The sequence below is a fragment of the Podarcis filfolensis genome, assembly GCF_964270895.1.
Source record: "Podarcis filfolensis genome assembly, chromosome: 7".
Lineage (NCBI taxonomy): Eukaryota > Metazoa > Chordata > Lepidosauria > Squamata > Lacertidae > Podarcis > Podarcis filfolensis.
In genome coordinates this window covers 73,243,966-73,262,351 of record NC_139603.1, presented here as the reverse complement: position 1 = coordinate 73,262,351, position 18,386 = coordinate 73,243,966, and the positions used below count along the sequence as shown (strand labels likewise).

At 40.2% G+C, this 18,386-nt stretch overlaps 1 protein-coding gene across 5 annotated transcripts in view; it reads left to right on the top strand.

Annotated features, from left to right (window-relative positions):
* The window catches only part of CSMD3 (CUB and Sushi multiple domains 3), a 584,373-nt gene that overhangs the window by 163,216 nt on the left and 402,771 nt on the right, over positions 1-18,386 (top strand). For all 5 annotated transcript variants that reach the window (XM_083621789.1, XM_083621788.1, XM_083621791.1 and 2 more), the window contains exon 4: positions 16,575-16,769. In XM_083621789.1, coding sequence (XP_083477915.1) covers positions 16,575-16,769 — 195 coding nt within the window. The remainder of the gene's footprint in view (positions 1-16,574; positions 16,770-18,386) is intronic.

The following is an 18,386-nucleotide window of genomic DNA, read 5'->3' as shown; positions in this document are numbered from 1 at the left end:
ATGACTAGTCTTTACAATTTCTTAGCACTAATTCTATGTCAATTCAGTTAAGTGTGCCCTGCATTTGTTAAACGCTAATGAGGACTTGATTTCATATCTTTAGGCTATGAAAACCCAGAATGCAAAGATTTTGTTAAGTCTGATGTTTGCATTCATTACAGGGATCTTTACTTAGAACAAACAAATAGAATTTACAAAAACCAGTTCGTGTGTATATATATAAATGTGCTTGGAAATCCTCAAACGTTATATTCCAACTGTGAGATTTTATTTTTTTTGCACATTGAAGATATTTGCCGTTCAGTATTTGCATCCAAAGCAGTATAATAGATGACTATATCCAGTGAGAAACATTTCAGTAAACAATGGCATCTGTTAGCATCTAGGATCTGTTAGCATCTAGCACATAAAAGATTATTGGTTATAATCAGGATGATGCGAGAAGGCAGAGAAAACCCTGTTATGTATTTATGTCTTCTAAAAGTGCATTGGATAATTGGATGTGTGTTGGACGACTGGATAATTGGATTTGTGTTAGATATGTGTTTAGGGTCATTAAAGCTTTTGAGACTCACTCCCATGCTGACTCTGCCCCCCAGATGATGTTCAAGCACTCAGCCAAAACAAAAACCAGATGCCAGTTCAATGCATCACAGCAAATATGTCCACAGAATATTATGGCAGTGCATTAGTTTAAGATCCTAAGAAAATTTAAGACAGGCTGAGAGCATCCAGAGACTTGTGCAGTGACTGATAACATGCAAATAGGGAAATAATGTTTGCATGGGTACAGGAGACAGCTATACTAGCTCCATGAATATTCCAGGATCGATTAGGAAAATTATAGCCCAATGGCAAGTGCCAGGGTGAGTTAGTTGACACACTTTTTGGTTCAGTAAAGACACATACCTGAAGCGAAACAACAAGATAGTCACATCTTTCCTGGCACCTGTAAGCTTCCTTAGAGATGGTCACCACTGATATCAGCATGAGCTGGATACCATGTTTGTATGTGATAATAGTTAAAGTCAGTTTGGTTTGGTAGGTGGAAGTACTGGCATGTAATGAGTACATGCACATTCCACGGTAACTCAGCAGGCTAGGCTCCTGATTCAAATCCTGAAGACCATTTTCCAATTCAGTGTACTTCCTTGGAACTGTCTCATTCAGGAGTGGTGTGAGGGGGTCTGCACACACCAACAAGGGGACCCAGTGCTCTCCCCGGGATTCCCCTAGCCTTATAGCTATTCTTGCCAGCATGAAATAGCAAGAGTCTCCTCTTGCTTTGCCCTATATTCCTCTGAGTGATGGTAAGGACTGAGCTTGCAGGGATAGGTCACAAACATGAGTGGCAGTGGTGAGGATGAGCCCAGTCAGGGTGGTTGCTCAATACTGAAAGAACCTATCTTGCTGTAGCTGGGATTGGACTTACTGAACCAGACTGAAAGCATATATAACCACAACAATCCAGCTCAGTCTGTTTAGATAAGACTAATAATTCAAATGATTTTGTCAAAATTTGATCCCTGTATCTAATGCAGCCCATTTTAAAGGCAATCTCAATATTCTTCCCACCGGATGCTGAGGTTTTTTTAATCTTTTATTTATCTTTTGAAATGTTTCCATAGTTGCATTTTTCTCCTTTTGAGATTGAATAAATTTATCACTTGTTCAGTCAATTCAGTTCTTTGTATTTAATACTGCAGTTGAAGAATAGCTGGCCTTGAAAGGATTTATTACACTATCATCACTGTTCACATTTGTTATGTAGCTATAAACATGGTTATTGATATTTTAGAAGAATACTTTCTTCACTCTTTCCATTAACACTACAGAAGATTTCATTTCTTTGACATTTCTTTGCCATCTAATGTCATTATTCTAAAATGTCTCTAGTTCGTCTTCCTCGGAAGGAAATATTTGTTGGAAATTGAAAGCAAATGTTCGTACTCTGTTAGATCACTTCATAAATCAATGTTTTGACAAAGAACAAGAGAGATCCATAGTGACTACAATTACTAATATTTCCGCTCCCCCCCCCTCTCTATATATATACACACACAAACACACTTATACAGCCCAGTCCTATCTAAATTTATTCACAAGACCAATCATATTCTTTAGGGTTTGATGTAAAGTAAGCATGAATAGGACTGAGCCCTTGCTGTAATTCTCCTTATGTTGCGATTAGAGATAGCAATGAAAGTAGAAATCTAAACATGAGTTTGAAATTTGGCTATTCCCCCAAGTCTTAATTCAGCTCACAATATAAAAGGGGAATTAAAATGAGGTGAGCAGCTAATTCTATCCCATTTTGTTCTTGCTAGCATTCAATCATAGGTTCATTCCATTCTGCCATGTTGCAATTCTGTCCTGTTGTTTGAATTAGGTCTGCACTTCTTATGTAAAAGATACACTTCTCAATTATTTTCAATGCATTCTCCAGTAAAATATGCATTTTATAGGGATCTTTTATGTTAAATATGCATACTATTCCATAACTGTTAGCAGTACTAGTAGAATATATACAGTATATCTATTTCCTATGGACATGCAGAGATTGTGCTACACAGGAATTATGGGAGCAAACCTATGCTAGTGTAAAGCAACAGGATCTGAACCCCATTTGGCAGTGGAGCAGCTGTCTAAACTTGGCAGAGGGAAAACAAGGCTTTTAAATAGTGTTCTGCACAAGGTTGCCATTTCACATGACAGAGCTGAATGGGTTTAGGATCCAGCCTAAGTCCCCACTTCTCTGGAAATGTCCTGCCACACCCATGGAATGCCCCCATTTTGCATTTGGGCCAGCTTCAGCCAGCTGAACCTCAGATGAACTGAGATGAGAAAATTACACCGGCATATCTTCAGTTGAGCCAGGGTTGGGGACTGAAGCCTGGGTGATCCCGGCTGAGCTGGAAATCACCCGGCTGAGCTGGAAATCACCCAGCTGAGCTGGAGATCTATTGCATCATGAGTTGCTCATCCCAGATCTCGCCATGGGATTGCCCTCTATGTCACCTAAAGGCACTTGTGTATTTTATTTATTTATTTTTTTAAATGAGCTTTAAGGTTGTAACTGAATAGTTAGACAATTATACTTATTCTTTTAATAATCAGTTATCACCTTTCAAGAGTAAATTTAATGTATAGATCCAGTGCGGAAAGCCCCTCTTTTTGCCCGCTGCAACAAATTAAATATCACAGGTAGGTAATCCCCTCCATAAATGTTTGCTTAGTCCCTATCTGTCAACCTGCTTGCTTATTATCTATCTACATTCCTTGACTACCCTTGGCCTATCTCAGCAGTTGATGTATGAGCAGTTGGGGGGAGGGATAAGAGCAAATTACTTAAATTTCACCACACAGAAGAGAGATGTAGAGGGCTGTATTATTAAAACTGTAGAATTGTTAGTCATTAAAATCCACAGCAGACATAGTTTTAACAAGTAATATTAAATGACTACAATGGGTGAATATTTTTAACAGGAACATCCTATCACAATACATTCTTGTATAATTGTTCTTCACTTTTGGGATTCTATTAGTTTCTGTCACTGAAAGCAGGGTCCATTTTGCATTTTGTCTGTTTGCATTTGTTTTGTTTTAGTACTCACCGTCATTTTTGGGTGATTCCTCCCATGCCTCCCTCTTTATGATTTCAGTAAACATTTTAAATCCTTCAAAAACAACTACAGTCTTTGCATCCTTAAGTCATCCTTTTCATTTCATTTCATTTCGTTTTGTTTTGTTTTCAGAATTTATGCGACGCTTGGAATATTTTCAACAGAAAAGCAATGCAAAATTTTTATAAACAAATCCCAAATGTGGCACAGCCTCATTCGCGAGGCAGACCTACCTCTGTAAAGATATAACATAGAAATCAGGCATTAAGCATTCCAGTTCTTTAGGAAGAGTCTGAACACTTGGCGTGGGCGAAGATTAGACTTATTTAATCCAAAACTGGCATCTCAGCACAGAGCATAAGGCATTATTTTAGTTCTATAAATAAAGATGCCACACATGTTGCAATCACAGAAGGAAAGTACAACAGTTATTTTTGTCTCCTTGCCTCCAAAATAAAGTGTCAGCGGTGAAATCCTGCTGGTGTATTTTGATGGGCTGAACCTACTTTAAAAGAATACTCCTTCCTCTCTGACACAAAAACACACAGAGACACAAATCCAATATCCCAGGGCACTCACCTCAGTTAATCAAACTGACAGTTTCAAGGGAAGGGGATATATCCCTGTTTACCGGGCACTCTTCCCTATGGGTTGTGTGTGTGCGAATGGATACACGTTAAAAGGAATGGAGAAATCTTTCAGTTTTGGTTTCTCTCATCTTCTCATTTTCTTAACCATAAATTCAGTTTGTCCCAGTGAAAAAAAGAAGTCAGCATGAAAATTTGCACATATTTCTATCCACATTTCCTCTAAGATCCACTTTTTTGTATACATGGGGGCAGGAAAACTGCACCCCAAAATTCAGAGAAGTGCACATTTCTGAGGATAGTTGTATTTTCTCCTCCCTGTTGTTTTCAGAAATGTGGATTAGGTAGCTTTTCATAAAAATGCGAAGGAGATGAATTATCCTACCTGTTCTTCTTTTATAATCACCATCCCCTGCCCCTTTGGGCCTTTAAACAAACGTACTTATAAATCTTTCTCAGCTGCCCTTCATTGAAATGAATTTCAGGGCAGTGTACAATGGGCACAATTAAAACTATTTGTACTGGACACAAATACAACAGAACAATAAAGCAACAGCATTTATAATGAGTTAGCAAACCAAGAGGTAGCACTATAATGGAGAATAATCGTAACCATTTACAATGCCTGGGCAATTTTTGCTTTTGCTTTTCATGTTTCAACATGGCACAGAAAAGATTCTAATGTCACCAATCAACCATGCTTTTTTGGGGGGAGCAGGATATTCCAGAATCAAGACACCATCCTAGATAAGCATGAGGACTGGGTCATTATGCACATGTCTCCATTTTCATCTGAGAAATTTTAAAACCACAAAAGAGGGAAAGCTTTGGATTCCTGGCAAAATATGAAATGTAGTTTCTTAACTGAACAGTAGAGAGCCCCCGTGAAGCAACTACGACCATTTAAATGCAGTAATGGTGCTGAATATAGAAGCAGTAATTAATGACAAGAGGGAGAGGGAACAAAACACTGTCTTGCACAGTTTTAGTAAGTGCTATAGATTTTCTCTCTGCTTCAGACCACTTTCTTCGCACTTTCACATTCCGAGGCCCGTACCCAGAACACATTGTTTCCGTTTGTTATCGTAAGTTTTTATTGAAAGCTTTTGGACCGAAAGCTCAGTAGGAACTAAACATTACAGTTAAATTTCAGGGGAGATAGGAAGCTGCCTTATAGCACACCTCACTCAATGGGTCCACCTCACTCAATATTGTCTACACTGGCTGGCAGTGGCTCTGCTTGGTTTCAAACAAAAGTCTCTCCTAGACCTGCATGGAGATTTTGGAGATTGAACCTGGGTCCCTCAGATGCTCTGCTACTGAGCTATGGTCCTGTTCATCTCTCTCTCTCTCTCTCTCTCTCTCTCTCTGTGTGTGTGTGTGTGTGTGAGAGAGAGAGAGAGAGAGAGAGAGAGAATAATAGAATTGTAGAGTTGGAAGAGACCCTAAGGACTCAAGTCCCAACCCTCTGCAATGCAGGAATATGTAGATGTCCCATATGGGGATTGAACCTGCATCCTTGGTCAAACAATATCACTTAAAAGACACAACTGAGATACTAGATATTTCATAGTATCTTTTGTGGATGATTTAGAGATAAAGATAAGAATTTAAGAATGACACTGCTAGATCAGACCAAAGGTTCATCGGTTTATTTTATTTATTTATTATTTTATTAGATTCATATACTGCCCTTCATCATGCGATCTCAGGGTGGTTCACAGAAAAATGAAAGCAGCAGCCCTCCACGCCCACCGAGGCATCCCAGGAAGCTGCATTCAACCATCATGACCAGCAGTCATTGATAGTTCCCATTCTCCATGAATTAATCTAACCTGCTATCTGAATTAGTGGCGCATGCGATATCTTGTGACAGTAAAATCCATACCTTAATTAAACACTGTGAAGAAGTATGCCCATTTGGCTGCCCTTGATCACCTGCCAATCTCATTAGATCCGTACTCTTCAACCTCATAGAATCAGAGAGTTGGAATGGACCCTGAAAATCATCTAATCTAACCCCCTGCATTGCAGGAATATGCAGCATAGGAGTACCAAACCTGCAACCTTGGCATTACCAGCACCACACTCTAGCCAACTGAGCTCACTGGCTAGCTGGGGTTGATGGGAGTTGTACTCCAACAACATCTGGGGATGTAAGTTTGAAGACCACTACAATAGATGACCAGGAGCTCTAGTATTATGAAAAGGGGAGGAATATCCCAACTATTAGTATATTTATAAACTTCCATAAATTTCCCACCCCACCCTACATAGATGCCTTTCCTCATAGGGGAAAATGCTTCATCACCTCTGAGCTTTCTTCTTGCCCTTTTCTGAAGCTTTTGGAGCTCTACAACTCTGCAAAAACTCAGAGTCTAATTAAGGAAAATTTAAAAGAGATGCGGCCTGATTTTCAATTCCACTTTACAAGCAAGAACAGACAGGATAAAATTAGAGCATCAACATCAATTCCTATAAAGGGACCAAAGTTCATTACCCACTGTTGAGTATGGTATCTACCGCCATCCTTCTTCAAGAAACATATCTTATTGGTAAGAAGACAGGTCTGCCCCAAGATCCTAAAGTGTTTTTGTTGTTGTTTAGTCGTTTAGTCGTGTCTGTCTCTTCGTGACCCCATGGACCAGAGCATGCCAGGCACTCCTGTCTTCCACGGCCTCCCGCAGTTTGGTCAAACTCATGCTGGTAGCTTCGAAAACACTGTCCAACCATCTCGTCCTCTGTTGTCCCCTTCTCCTTGTGCCCTCCATCTTTCCCAACATCAGGGTCTTTTCCAGGGAGTCTTCTCTTCTCATGAGGTGGCCAAAGTATTGGAGCTTCACCTTCAGTATCTGTCCTTCCAGTGAGCACTCAGGGCTGATTTCCTTCAGAATGGATAGGTTTGATCTTCTTGCAGTCCATGGGACTCTCAAGAGTCTCCTCCAGCACCATAATTCAAAAGCATCTATTCTTCAGAGATCAGCCTTCTTTAAGATCCTAAAGTAGCTCAATTTAAATTACATTTTTTTTAGCCATCCTAGAAGAGGAGGCACTATCCCAAGCAACATCATTCAGAATGTCTTGCTTTGAGGAAGGCTGTCACTCCTGATAGCAAGGCAGAATGGGAGTGAAGATGTGCCGCTGCCACATTAGCAGTAGTAAAACATTTCAAAGTTAAGGAAGGTGATTGCTGGCTGTGCCTCACCTCAAATGGTACCATTTCCTGCACCAACTCTGGAACAGTTCCACACTGTTTTGCTCATGCTCAACCAGTCCCATGTTCATAATGAAAGCCAGAATTGTGAACCCCCAGCACCCAGTTAATTGGTATTCCTTGTATCATTGATTCTAGCCAGAGAAAATCTTTACTCTGTTCATAGTTTCCATCTAAAAGTATAATTGTGAGAGGTAGTTAATTTGAATGGCTTTAATTAATATTTACAAATAGGGGGATTTTTGCTAATTAAATGTTCTAAGAACGTTTGCCCATCTCCGTTAAGGGGAACTCTCTGGAGCATATTTTTACACTAGATTTTAGCTCAAAACTCCCATTGACATTAACAAGAGTCTCCATGCAGAACGAGAACGGAATAAGAAATGCAGAAGCATGCCAGAAATTTTATATCAGCAATTTGCCCTCGGAGTTTTATTACTGAATGCTGGGAGATAGTGCAGCTTGTACATTCTTGACTTCCATATGAAATGTTTAGGGGAGATATTTTGTTACAGCCCAAAATAAACAATGAATATGCTAATTCCCCAAATCTATTCAGGTTGTATATATGACATGTAGAGATGGAGAATTTTAATACTACAATGGGGAAAATCTTCTTCTTGTTGTTGTTGTTGTTGTTGTTGTTTTTAAATAATTTTTATTAACTGGCCAATCACATCAAATTAAATCACATCACATAAATTCCAAATTACAAAGCCAAATTTTGTTGGGGGAACCCATACTTCAAGATCCAAAGGGGGATTCAGATCATCTTCCTATTACTGCGTTAATGTCCAAATCAGTCCCAATCAGTCCAAACAAAATTCATAATTCTATCCAGTCTTATTTTGGTGTTTCCACATCATATCTTGTTCATATAATTTCTATTTTTCCTTTACGATCTCTTCTGTTAGTCTCCTTAAGCCGATAAGCAAAATAATAATCCTGTGTGGATTTCCCGTTCCTCCACTAAGTCCAGATGGTTTCCATATATCTCCTTCGTAGATAACATCGCTGTTTCCATCATAAATTTGGCATTTGTCGCTCTTAAGTCCCACCGAGAAGTTGATCCACGATATGTAAACAACTCTATTTCTCTCTTTCTCCTCCCAGACCCAAGAGCTCCAACAATGCCTCCCAAAATGGCGACGGCATTTTTAACTGCGTCATTCCAAAACTCTTAGCTTTCCAGCTTCATCTTGAAACATTGCTTTGGTTCAAAAGTTTATCTCCACACAGCCTTAAATCCACAGCTTAAGTCCTTAGTTTCTGACTCATTAGGGGAGGGGATTCTTGTTAAATCACATAAGAAAAAGGAAGGCAGGTTTTTCCCCCCTCCCCCCTCAGTCATACCGTATCTTGACGTATCTTCTCATATTTTATTCTTGTCTTGTTATCAGAGATCTCTTCTGTCAGCAGTCTTTACTCCCCTTTTTCCTTGAAGCATGTGCAATTTATCTCGTCCAAATTGTTTCTTTTGAAGATGCTTGCAACTAGCGGCGCGAATCAGGGACGGCGTCCAGGAGTGCCAGAATCCCACAGGAGGGCTTTGTGCCTAGTGCCCCCACCCCCACAAATTCGGGGGTGGTATAGGGCACAGCAGGCAAGGGCCGTCCCCCCCACAATCCTGGGGGGGTTAAGGAGGCTAATTACCCCCATCATAGCCTCCAAATTACCTCGTGTGGGTCGGAGAGATGTTATTGTCAGCCATCTTCCGATGCGCCACCTAGTGGCCCCCGAAAATCTTGTTGTTTTTGTTTTCACAAAGGGAAGGATAGCAACCTTTCCCCAATATGTTCACTTTCCCCATGCAGATTAGTCGAGCAGATGTGTGCCCATTTGATTGCTTTGATCCACAGAATTATCTTTTTTACAATTGCCACATAATGTTTGTTCTGGACCACCATTTTGGAGCATGACATTGGAAGCAGGAAGCTTGCTGTAGATGTGGAGGCTCCCCACACAATTAACTAACATGTTGAAGACCAGAGTTCAGCTCGCCACTCAACCATGAAGCTCACTGGGTGTCCTTCACTCACCAACTCCCAGCCTAACCCACCTCACAGGGTTGTTGTGAGGGCAAAATGGAAAGGAGAAAGAACCATGTCTGCCACCTTGAGCTCCTTGGAGGAAAAGTGGGGTATAAATGCATGCATAATTAAGAAATGAAGTTGCACAGAGAGCTATCATGCATAGAGCAGACTCCCGCTTTAGAAGCTGGTTTCCTTATTAGTTATTTAACAAAATTTATGTACTGTTTGATTAGGGGTGGGGTTGCTGGTTTGTTTGTTTTTCTTGTTTTTTATTATGCATTTTGTGTTTTAAAGCTGTGAACAGCCCCGAGCTCTATGGATAAAGGGTAAAATGCAAATTAATGAAGAAGAAAACCTCTAGGCTGATTACAAAAAAAATCACATTTCTAATATAATGATTATGATAATAATTAACATAATAAGTTATGCCCCAGTATGGTAACAACGGGGTCAGGAGGAGACCCATGACTTTGGAGGTAGAACTCAATGCTCAACCCCAGAGCCCCTTTCACCACAGTTTTCCATGCACAGAGTTGGTCATTATGGTCCAAACTATAGTTTCTCATGCCACATCATTAACCTCAAAAGATGGACATTGTTGGCTCTAAGGAGACCACTACAAAACATTTGTTACATGTGCCTGGTGAGAAACTACAATACGTTTGATACATAAGTCAGTAAGTGCTCTGGTTTCAGGTTAAGTAATTTTGAATCTGTTGGGTTCATGTAGTTCTTTTTCCTGTAGTAGCGCTAGGTTTAATTTGTTTCAGATAAGTTATGTACCAAATTATTTTGTAAGTTGAAACATTTAGAGAGCTTTTTTGGCAGATGCTAGAAGTATGGATTAATTAGTCAATGGTTCAAATCTTATCTAATGTACCAAGGGACTCTAGATTTTTATCTACTGTTTTGTTGCAAAAAAGAAGTTATAGAATGCATTTACTCATTAGACTTAGAATTTTTTCATTATAGCAAAACTATATTTCCATGTCCGTTGAAGGAAGGTTATTTATGGATCCACTAAGGAGTGACATTGGGTTCACTTCATAAATTGCCTCTTAGGGAATGTTTTCATTTGACCAAAGGTTTTGTAAAATTACAGCTGTAAATCAGAGGCTCTTACTAAAGCTGAAAGGGAGAATCATGGGTGTTTTGTATTCAGTGGTCCGTGTTTTTCTGAGCTTGACTCTGAACTAAGGATTATGAGCCTCCGTGTTCTGCTTCAATACATGATATCCAATCACAGAGCATTTCAGGATTTTGACCACTGCCAGCGGCCCTTAAACTCTGAGCAGCTTGGAAGTTTAGACAGCCAATCATGTTGAGAGTGGGAGTGGCCCATGCCTTCATAAATGTATATAAGCAGTAGCTTTGCCCTTGTTGTCCAGTTCTGTTAGTTCAATAAAGGCTCTTGCTGTTATCACTGCATCTTGCTTCATGGGAACCCACCTACACTTCAATGAGAGTCTATGCTCTTCAAAACACTTGAGGCTCAACTGGACTCTGTAGGTTGCATCTATTTCTACCCTTCCATCCACAGAAGAGTATTTGATCAAATGAAGGCCTCTGCCAATAAAAGGAGTGGAAGGGACTTGCAGCATTTCCCCCTTCATACTGCAACTTCTTATGCCATCTTTGATTCAGTTCTGGAGAGTCCTCCTACCCTTTAGAGCACTTTTATTTGGGGGGGGGGATTTGGAGGGATTTGGATATGAAATTCACATGCCCTGGAGAAATATGTTGGCACATGTGTCTTGAACAGCAGCTTTCCTTTCTTGTCAGGGAAAATTACTTCTGAAGCAGAAGAGAATGTCATAAGCAGAAAGTGTGATAGTGAGTGGTATGGGGGTCAGCTGCTTATTTTATTTTATTTATTTTAAAAAGAACCTTCACCAACATAAGTGAAAGACTTTAAAGACATGTCCAAAATAGCTCTTTGGAATCCATCTCCAAATTGCATTTAACATAAAAAATAATAAATGTTTTATCACTGCTCTGTCTGTTGTGCTGGGGTCTTTCAGGAGGAAAGGCAGGATATAAATCAAATAAAAAAAAGATAAAAATAAAACTCTTATGAGAAATACAGATAGGCAGCTGACTTTCCTAAGCATTTCCTGGAATGTTCACTATCAACACTTATTAAAACTTAATTTATGGGCTGGAAGGGATAAAAATTATGCTTTCAGAACTAGTCATACTTTAACTGTGTATGGTGTCTAATGAAGTAAGGGGATGGATTGATGAGGTTTGGGGAGATAAATTACTACATCTGCTAGATGCAATTAGAATTTACAGTACGTTCAAAGTCTCTGTACAAACACATTTAATTAATGGATTGAGTCTAATTATTTGTGCTTGGGGCTCAGTATTGTATCTCAGGTGAAAAGTAATTGGTGAAAAAAAGACTACAAGCTAGTCTCCTTTTCTCCATTCTAATTAGTTGTGGGAATTAATATTTTTAAGAACAAATAGAGAGTTTCACAATTCAGAGAAAGCTTTTGTGTTTGTGGCACGTGATTTTGAGTATGTCTGCACTCTATAGTTGCCGCTGCTCATTGCACGTCATGGAATTAGGCTTGACATGTCTATGTTGTGACGCACAGCAGCTCTTCAGTGGTGTGGTACCACCCACAATGACAAGATTTGGCATTATATTACTTTCGGCTTTTCAAAAGTTATGCAACATTATTGTTGTTGTCATTTAGTCGTGTCCGACCCTTCATGGACCACTCCTGTCTTCCACTACCTCCTGCAGCTTGGTCAAGCTCATGCTCGTAGCTTAGAGAACACTGTCCAACCATCTCATCCTCTGTCGTCCCCTTCTCCTTGTGCCTTCAATCTTTCCCAACATCAGGGTCTTTTCCAGTGAGTCTTCTCTTCTCATGAGGTGGCCAAAGTATTGGAGCCTCAGCGTCACGATCTGTCCTTCCAATGAGCACTCAGGGCTGATTTCCTTCAGAATGGATAGGTTTGATCTTCTTGCAGTCCATGGGACTCTCAAGAGTCTCCTCCAGCACCATAATTCAAAAGCATCAATTCTTCGGCGATCAGCCTTCTTTATGGTCCAGCTCTCACTTCCATACATCACTGCCAGGAAAACCATAGCTTTAACTATACAGACCCTTGTTGGCAAGGTGATGTCTCTGCTTTTTAAGATGCTGTCTAGATTTGTCATCACTTCTCTTCCAAGAAGCAGACGTCTTTTAATTTCCTGACTGCTGTCACCATCTGCAGTGATCATGGAGCCCAAGAAAGTAAAATCTCTCACTGCCTCCATTTCTTCTCCTTCTATTTGCCAGGAGGTGATGGGACCAGTGGTTATGATCTTAGTTTTTTTCAATAGTGAGCTTCAGGCCATATTTTGCGCTCTCCTCTTTCACTCTCATTAAGAGATTCTTTATTACATCGCACCAACTTCTCTTGCTTCTGCTGGTCCTGCTTGGACAGAAATCAAGCAAATCTGACCCTGTGCTTGGAATTCTTTTCCTTTGCTCTTCCAGAATTAGGGGTAAAAACTTCAGTTGGTTTACTTGGTACATTAATCAACTGCATTTGAGTATTACTATAATGGGGGAATGAAATGGAAGTTGGCCTGTCTTTTCAACAATATTCTAGTTTTGATGTCTTGCTTTCTAATCTCCAGTGCATAATATGGCAATTAGCAGCGCACTGCAGACCTTTGTGCTCCTCTCTTTCCCCCATTTGTGTTTTTCCTCTCCCCCACACACACCATTAGTGAAAAATAGTGATGACCGAAAATTATTCCACATATACTCTAGGCAGGGTACTGCAGTAGGCCCACTTGCAGATGTGTGTTTACCACCCAAATCAGGAGTTAGGGTTGGCATCTTACTGATTGCTCTGTTTAGCCAATGCTTTTGATACATTACCACAGTATACTTCCTGACATGCTGCTTATTGGGGATGAAATCCCTGTGGCTGCTGGGGCATGGTGCTCTCTCCGTCTCAGTTGCAATTCCAGCAGCCCTCAAAAGAACTCATTTCGCAACAGCCTTTGTGGTGTACCTCCTAATGTACTGCTTATCATGGGGAGAAGGAAGAATGGCTCCTTTTGAAGACCTCTGCACACCTGCGCATCTGAACCTGCCACTGTCTGGCATGGAAGGGAAGTAAAAGGATGCAGCTTATCTTAGGGGTAAGAGTAGCAGGGGTGAGGGCAGGAATTTTTCTAAGCTCCTAGTTCTCAGGAATGATCCAAGGTCTTCCAGGTTTAAAAATGAAAATTGGTGTCAAAACAGGGAGAACTTGGGGGAAGTTACCAATCTCTCATTTTATTTTATTTAAATATGAGGCCAGTAAACCTCTGAAATGACAAAATGATGCCAAATCCATAGATTTTTCTCTAAGGAATCCACATAACATATTCCTGCAATTAAAACAATTTTCACATTCCATGCACTTGGAAGTCTGCATTGGTGAGCCTCACTAGCAAGCCAAATTTATAAAATATCTGCTACTGAAGGATAAAAGAATTTTTTAGAAAACCAGTGAATGACCCACTTTTAGCTGATATGCCAGCTAATGAAACATTGTATGCCCAATAGACGAGAAGAAGGAAATGGCTTCAACCATAGAAGTTGTTTCCCCTTATTTATATATCTGTAGTACTTACAGGAAAGGAAGTTTTCCCTGCTTTTATAGGTTAAATAAAATTGTTACTGGCATTTCTTACCGAAAGGTGGAGTCCAGAGTATATGGGGAGAAATGAATACTGAGCTACCTACTAGCAGGAGTGAATGATTATGCAATCTGATATTCTCTGAATTAACGAGTAAATTCTTTTAAATATATTGGCAATTATGTTGACAGAGCCGTAATAAAACAGGGAGGAACCGGAGAATGAATGAAAATTAAATATTGTGAGCCAAGAATTCAGATAATGGAATCTAGTCTATTACATTGACTTCTGTGGAGCTAGGCCAAATGATTCCACCAACTTCATCACTTTTTTTCCATTAGAGCCAGCAATCCATTGGCAATAAGCAATCAGATGTGGCAGAACCTCTAACATGCTCACATATTATTTCGGAGAGCACAGTCGGGAGAGAAAGAAAGGAGAATTTTGTCAGCTGATGGTGGCTGAGATCAATGCAGCTACTTTAGATATGCTTTGATGGTTTTCACTTGCCCTGAGTGATCCCCCACTTTTTTACTTTAAGCAGGAGAACTTTGCTCCATGGCCTGCTTGTGTTTTAGAAATGCACCTCCAAAGTCCCCTTCTAGCAGGCAGAGCTAGTTATAAATGACAGGATTCACCCAATGAGTCATGTCGGTGCAAGCCCTTGGGCAGTGGGGCTCCCCGCTCTCCAGTGTGAGAGCCAGTGTGGTGTAGTGGTTAAGAGCGGTAGACTCGTAATCTGGTGAACCGGGTTCGCGTCTCCGCTCCTCCACATGCAGCTGCTGGATGACCTTGGGCCAGTCACATTTCTTTGAAGTCTCTCAGCCCCACTCACCTCACAGAGTGTTTGTTGTGGGGGAGGGAAAGGAAAGGCCGCTTTGAGACTTCTGAAGGGGAGTGAAAGGCGGGATATCAAATCCAAACTCCTCTTCTTCTCTTCTTCCTCTATGCCCCATGGTGCCCCCAAAAGATGACTTGGTGGGTGGGAGAACTCCGAGAACAGTTGGGAGGAGCAGAGGGAAAACCATTCCATCTAGCAAGCTGCAGGAGCGTTCGTCATAGCACAACAATGAATTTTCACCTTTATACTCCTAGTCAATATCATTAGTAAACCGATTTAAATTCTCTATGTCCAAGATGTAATCCTCATTGAACCAGGGTGCATTCCCAGCCCAGTGGGTACAGGATTGCACCTTTACAGCACAGTTCTATATGTATCTATTCAGAATAAAGTACCATTGAACTCAGCGATACAGCGGGTGGGCATAGGAGTGGGACCTTTTTTATTTACAATTGTGTTTTGAAAGTTACAAGGGTGGTTTTTTTTTATACTGCACTTTATCATGATTGCTTCCAAGGTGGTTTTCAACAAGAATGAAAACAAAATTTTAAATACAATATACTAAAGCAGACCATAAATAAAAGCAGCAGGTGGAAAAATCAGGTGCATGGCTGAGTGAATAGCAAGGTTATAGCCTGACATCTAAATGATAACAGCTTTGATTCCTTGGGGAGATAATTCCATAACTCTATCCATTGGTGACATCAGCCTTGCTGAAGCATTTGGAGAAGGACATTTTCGGATGACCTTAGTTTTTGGGCAGGTTGATATGGAAATAGGTTTTCCTTCAGTGTAATACCTCAGATTATAATTTATACACTTTGTGAGTTCCCAGCCAAGTACAAAAAAACAAAAGGATTAAAAGGTGTTAAAATCTTGCTGTTTAAATGTATGGCCATCATTGGACAAAAAGTAGCCACTGGTGTTATGTGGTTTATCGTTAAACTCGTGTGGTTGCTTTTTCTTCTTGGTGTAATTGGCTTGTTGGTCACTGCAGACTAAAAAACAAAGTGTTGGTGTCTCAGTTTTCATTACTTGCTAATTACTTGTATCTCTGACCCTTATTTTTCTGGCTGCAGGGAAAAAAAATGGGAAAATAGTTCAAAAGGTTAATTATTCTCAGTACACTTCTTTTATCTATCTTCAGTACTCAAGGTCCTGATTTATCTCCTGTGGGGCTTCTGTAGAGCTGCAATATTACTCCCTAAAATGCATCATAATTTCTTTAGCTAGTAGAAATTGACTCTACTTGATTGTTGCCCTGAACTCTTTTATGAAAGCTATAAAGGAATTGTTTAGATTACTTGTTTTGGTTTATTGAGTTGGCTTCACCCATTATTATTTTTTTTACCACTGTCTATACTGTGACATTATGCATCATATCAGAGACCTTTCCCCCTAAGAACGGATTGTCACATAGTCCAGGCAGCGACCATTTTAGGCACGTCCAACATGTCTGCGACCGCGCATACATGCATTGCGCCGAACCTGGAAGTGACCCGAAAACATCACAAAAAGTGACAGAATGGGGCAGGGGCAAAACGGGGTGTTTGCAGGCTTTTTCAATGGTGTTTCAAATATATGTTATTTCACTTATGTTTTCTTATAGTAATGATGATCCATTTCTTCTTTTACAGAATTACAGAGCAGTTCTTGTGGAAATCCTGGAGTCCCACCTAAAGGCGTCTTGTATGGTACAAGGTTTGATGTTGGTGACAAAATCCGCTACAGCTGTGTGACAGGATACATCTTGGATGGACACCCCCAGCTCACCTGTATAGCTAACTCAGTCAACACAGCATCCTGGGATTTTCCAGTTCCTATCTGCAGAGGTAAGATTAAAGAGCAATTTCTGTTCAAAGGGAAGCATTTCAAAGTACCACTGACTTCAGTGGAAGGAGACATGATTAACTCCACTGAAACCACCGATAACAAGAAAGTGATTGACTTTGGTTGGATTGTATCCCTTATTTTTTTCATACAATGTACTTACTTTTGGTTACCAACTCACGAGCAGAAATAGCTGCTTCTAGAACACAACTGGGGAAAATTCACCGCGAATGAAAAATTGTGTTTGTTAGTATTTCTGATCAGATTCCAGTATTTTCGTACACTCCTCTGAACTATAATGCCAGCATTTATTTATTCTAACTAAAAAAAAGGGAAACATTCACTGCCATGTTTGATTTGACAAAATCAATCAATCATCATATTAAAATAGGTCCCTCACAGGCCAATGCATTTAAAGAATATTACTTAAGAGATGCATAAAACATAACAATGTGTCAGTTTTCGCCAACTGTTAGGCCAATAAAAATCATTTGTGGTGGTTAAAACCCATCAAAATAAATAGCTATTATAAAACAAAGCCATAAAGTCTCTTACACTCTGAATAAAAACGCACATAAAAATATTTAAAAGCTTCATTTGCAACCAAGCTCACTTTCACTATCTGTTCCTGGGTTTTTACCAGCTATGTATGCAAAAGATAACAATAAAAAGTGACTGCTGAAGTGATTTGCATATGTGTTTCAATCATATGACCTCCTAACTCTTTTAAGCTAATATATTTGAAATTAGGGCTGCACACCTGACTTAAGACTTAAATAAGCTCAAGCCCAGCCACATGGGTTTTAGATCTGAATCCAATACTCATCAGATTCCCGCTTTTAATGACTGTTTAATGAGTGAAGCTCTATACTGATAGGCCTAAATTAGTAAGGGGGTTAACCATGTATGTGCTACAGCAGGGGTGGGTAATCTCTGTCCTGGGAGCTGATCCACCCCTACTCCCAAGTGTATATTATAAAAACTCTGCTCAGTTCAGCATCCTGATGGGGATGTGAATTCCCACTCACCAGTCCCCAGTCATTTGATTGATTGATCAAGGAGAAGAAGCAAGAATCCTCTTCCTCAGCTGATTTACACAGACTGGCATGCAGACACTGGAGGGCTCACCAAGGGTGAATGCAGCCTTCATACTGAAAAAGTTAGCCACTCCTGTGTTAGGAAGAATTGTGCTTCATTTGCTGGATGGGAACAAGAAATTCAGTTTCAGGATGCAAATAGCTGCAACACTGGGAGGTGGTATGGTAAAGATCTAGCAGAAACAGCGGAGAGATATTGATAAGTAAGAGCCTAGAAACAAAGCAAAATTGTGTGAAAGTCATTTGAGAAATACTCATTATTAGTACAAGATATTTATGGATAAAAAGGTAAAGGACCCGTGACAGTTAAGTTACGTTGCGAATGACTCTGGGGTTGCGGCGCTCATCTCGCTTTACTGGCCGAGGGAGCTAACGTTTGTCCGCAGACAGTTTTTCCAGGTCATGTGGCCAGCATGACTAAGCCGCTGTTGGTGAAACCAGAGGAGCGCACAGAAACACTGTTTACCTTCCCGCTGGAGTGGTACCTATTGATCTACTTGCACTTTGATGTGCTTTTTAACT